Source organism: Euprymna scolopes, chromosome 28 (genome assembly GCF_053919585.1).
Source record: "Euprymna scolopes isolate OS-2025 chromosome 28, ASM5391958v1, whole genome shotgun sequence".
In the NCBI taxonomy this organism is placed as follows: Eukaryota; Metazoa; Mollusca; class Cephalopoda; order Sepiida; family Sepiolidae; genus Euprymna; species Euprymna scolopes.
The window spans coordinates 102,590,530-102,595,472 of NC_136509.1; the positions used below are offsets into that span (position 1 = coordinate 102,590,530).

General features: G+C 34.7%; 1 protein-coding gene across 1 annotated transcript in view; it reads right to left on the reverse strand.

The window, feature by feature from the left end:
• The window catches only part of LOC145249762 (photoreceptor-specific nuclear receptor-like), a 446,605-nt gene extending 443,104 nt beyond the window's left edge, over window positions 1-3,501 (reverse strand). The window contains exon 1 of the mRNA XM_080111683.1: window positions 2,204-3,501. Within this exon, the coding sequence (XP_079967809.1) occupies window positions 2,204-2,243 (40 nt within the window). The 5' untranslated portion in view covers window positions 2,244-3,501. The remainder of the gene's footprint in view (window positions 1-2,203) is intronic.
• Between the last annotated feature and the right edge of the window lie 1,442 nt (window positions 3,502-4,943).

Genomic DNA, 4,943 nt, shown 5'->3' on the forward strand with positions numbered 1-4,943 from the left:
AATGGTTTTAGTCACATACTATTTAAGATATACCTAATATCCTAAATTCTTAAGGTTTTCCTGAAAGTGGATCACAATTTCGAATTATGGAAGCATAAAACAGTCACTTTCGCTTATGAAAATTCAACGGAAAATAACTCCCATAGCTTAAAAGGGAAATAACTTTCATAGCTTAAATAAATAAACTTACTTCCGTTTATAAACGCAATCGGTGTTGGTAATAATAATTGAAAATACATTAAATTTCGTAGAAATTAAATTAAAAATAAATTAAATTAAAAATAAATTAAATTAAAGATAAATTAAATTAATCAACTTCGTATAAGACTTCTGAATAGAAGTGTTAAAATAATTCTGTTACAGAAAACAATTAATCACGAAACTAATTAGTAAAAATAGATTTCTTTAATGTAATATGCAAATTAAATAACTAGTTGGCTGTAGATTTCCTTGAATTAAATAGCATATACAGAAATCATGGTAGAACAAAAATATAGAACTATTGTTTTCAGTATGAAAATTAACCCATGAAGCATGGTAACTTTTTGTGTATATTAATAAATTTGTGAACAACAAACAAACAGAAAGGAATACGACTATATATATATATACATATATATATATATATATATATATATATATATATATATATATATATATAGCTACTTTCTAAGCAAACACCGGATATCCAAGGTGGGGACGATAACCTTAATATCGTTTTACAAAATTAACAACAAAACTACGTAAATAGATAAACGATAAAAAACTAAGATGTAAATTGTCTATAAAAGATAAATAACGCGATGGATTAAGACGCTAGACTGAAATACATAATGTCCGGGTTTCGAATCCGATCAACAGTGTAGGCTTAGCTGAAGAGTGGTAGCACCCGAAACACGCGTGTACGTAGATTATTTTTTAAAAAAATAATAAATAAATAAATACGTCCAAATAAAAAGAGGGGGGGGCTACTAAAAAAACACCGGATCTCCAAGGTGAAGACGATAACCTTAATATCGTTTAAAAAATCAACAACAAATCCGTGTGTGTGTGTATATATATATATATATATATATATGTGTGTGTGTGTGTGTGTGTGTGTGTGTGTGTGTGTTTTATAAAAAAGAAACATTTTTTTTTAATAAATTTTATACATTTTTTGTAAAGCTCAATTAATGCCTACTCATTTGATTCCGGAATATATATAATGTAATATAATAATTCTCCATGTTCCAAATATCAAAGTTTTCTTGATTGGTCATTTATTACTTTTCAAAAGGTATCCATTACAATATTGGTTCATATTGCGACTAACAAGTCTGCAAAATTATGTTATTGATGCATCTTTCGTCACGTACTCTTCGGGTGTTAAAAATTTATATATATATAAAAAAAAAAACATTTTGGCAATTTACGTGGTTCATGTAAACGACACACTCTGCTGTTTCTCCTTCATTTACGAGGATTATTTATAATGGATACGTTTCGAAAAGTAACAAAGGACACTCTGAGAAAAAGTGATAATGGGCACTTGGAGAATTATTATATTACACTACATATATATATATATATATATATATATATATATATATATAATTTTATTGTATGTATATGTATATATATATAAAATTTATTTATACAGACATTAATGGCTACATATGTGCATACATTGTCTGTAATCACCCGTTATTGAGGAGATTACGTCTTCAGGCCAAGAATTACCCTTGAAACCCCTTAATATACCTGCTCTGTTTACTCATTAGCCACTTTTTGATAGACACATTTTGTTTCATTGGAAACTCTACTGCCATAATATATATATATATATATATATATATATATATATATATATATATATATATATATATATATTATGGCAGTATATATACATTTTATTTATTTTTTACATAATTATTTTAGTATCGCTAGACAGTCATGAATATATATATATATACATATATATATGCATGTATATACATATGTATACATACATATATTTGTATATAAATATTTATATATATATATATATATATATATATTTCTAATTATTAATATAATTCTTTTAATATCTATATTAAAGTATGTGTAGCTATCTCTGTGTGTGTGTGTGTGTGTGTGTGTGTGTGTGTGTGTGTGTGTGTGTGTGTGTGTGTGTGTGTGTGTGTGTGTGCATGCGTGCGTGAAAAGTGTATTATTTACTTACAGTCTTCCGTAGAAATCGATTGTTGATCGCTTATGTCCATCTCGAGGGTTGGGATTCGATTATGATTTGTGATTTTGTCCCTGGATGTTGTTATGATTTGTCGCTGTGCTGCTGTCGATAGTGACGAGGGCGACGTCGTCGTGGTCGTCGTCGTGAGGAGCGGTGGCGGCACGTGCTGCACGGGATAGGGCACCCCAAGGGCGGGTGGCGCCAGAGGGTGGGGCGTCAGTAATGGGTTCGCCTTGCTGGTGGCGGATGGGTTGCCGGCGGTCACGATGGGGAAATGTGTCGATGATCGCTTGTACGGCTGGTAGGAATGCCGGTGAGTCTGCGAAGGTGTTTGATGAGGGTGACGGGCACTGCCGTTAGGGATTTGATCGGTGTTGTTGTTGGTGTTGGTGTTGGTGTTGTTTGTCAACCTTCTTTGTTGTTGCTGTTGTTGCTGTTGTTGTTGTTGTTGTTGTTGTTGTTGGTAATAGTAGTAGTAGTAGTAGTAATGGTGTTGCGGAAACTGTGATTGACTTCTGATTGACGGATGATGTACAGAAACCGGGGGATTCAGGGGGGTGGGCTGAAGAAGAAAGGGGTGTGCGGAAGGGGTGGGCGGATAAGTGCCGGACGAGGTGGGAGGGGATATGAGAGGCGGCGGGGGAGGAGGGGGAGGGAAAAATCTCGATCGAGACGAGACGAGAGGGGAGGCGACGGTGGCGGCGGCTGACGGCGTCGACGAAAAGTTGACGACGGGGGTCGAGTTCGGTGACGAAGAAGCGACCGGCGATCGGGCAAAAGATGAAGACAGAAGCTCGGGTGACGGGGTCGATCGGAACGTGAGGGCTAAGGGCGGGGACGGAGAAAGGGGAGGAGGAGGAGCGGGAGGGGAGAGGGACAAGGCAGGAGACGTGTGAGAGTGGGCAGGAGAGGACGTGGGGCTGGGCGTAGCGACGGCTATAGTGGTACCGGTGCTGGTCGCGGACGGGGTGGCGGTTACCCCGTCACCCGACGGTGAAGACACGGCACCCGAGTTCAGCGCCGTTGATAAGGACGCAAGCGACGGCGATGTTGGTATAGGTGCGGTTCCGGGTAGTGACGGGTGCGAGGCTGGTGAAGATGATGCTGATCTTATAGACTCAAGAAGTGGAGATGTTTCTGGTTGCGACGGAGAAAGAGTTTTAGCAACGGAGACCGCCGTCCCTAAGGCCACGATTGCCGTTCGCAAGTTTGCTTCAAATACAATAACAATTACGGGAGGCGTTTTCAAGTTCGTACGTAGTAGAATACAAAGCACTACAACCTGTACGACACCTTATCGATGACACCTCACTCTACAGAGTTTTTGTTTTGATAACAGGAATCCGGATGTCAATGGCGGATGTCATTGGGGTAGGCAAGCCAAGTAGTGACAATGCGGATGGCTTCTGACCTCGGCTTGAAGCATTCGTTAGTCTAGCTACAATAAAGAGTTATACAACAGCAACACAACCTGTCTAGATAGATAGATAGATAGATATATCTGTCTGCTGTCAGTCTATCTGTCTGTCTGTCTGTCTGTCTGTTTGTCTCTCTCTCTCTCTCTCTCTCTCTCTCTATATATATATATATATATATATATATATATATATATATATATATATATATAATTTTAATTTTACAGAAGGTCAGAAAAACATCAGTACCGCCGGTTTCAAATTCAATAGAGAGGGACTAGTTTATTTCGGGAAATATTGGGCTCTCTTCAGCCTCTGATTTTATCTGTCTTTCTCTATTCTATATATGTATATCTATATACATATATATTGACTTTTAGTAAGTAAACCTATATAAACTTCAAGTGTCTATACGATAAATGTATCTATACATATAAATATTTATATATGTATGTATTTGTATTAATATCTGTACATTTTTAACTAAATAAATATATAAACTAAATCCAACTTAATAAGCTCTCTACAAATATGTGGGTATGTGTTTATATTTTGTTTTTAAACTCAGGTATTCATAAAAATATCTTCTAAAATGTGTTAGTCGAACCCAAAGTAGCAAATGATTTACGTGTGTTTCTGTTCATAAAAAAATCAAATGACAAGCGTTCAAACTGGTTTCGAATCGTCGAAATAAAATATATTTTTAAATGATTTATGTTGATTTATGGATCAGTTTAAGTTATTAATATATTCGAGGTAAACATTGACTTTAAAAATAAACTTCAATTTTTAAAGTAAGGTTTTTTTTTGTATTTTTATTGTTATATTTTTTATTTCTTGATTAAAACAAACACGGAATTTTTTTTTTCGATAATTAATCGCGATAATTTTTCATATTTCGGAAGTCTTTGAATTTTCTCTGACTTTACTTGATTATTCAGCGTAACGGGTGTATGTGTAGGTGTGTTTACATATATTGGTATATATGTAGTGTATGTGTAGGTGTGTTTACATATATTGGTCTATATGAGTGTGTAATTGTTTGTTTTTTATATCGCTTTATTTTTTTCTTTTATTTTATATCGTATATTGCAAGATCGTTTTACCCCAGCTCCGTAAGCAAACTTAAATGTATTCAGTCAGTATGTATGTATATGTTCTTTGTGTATCTTATTTTTTTTTTTTTTTTTTGCGCGTTTGTATTTTTATTTATCTATTTTTTTACATAAATATTTATATTTATGTTTTATTGTTGCTATTTGCATTTTTTTTTTCTATTTGTCAGGAAGACTAAGAAACAACCATAGTTGAAACAC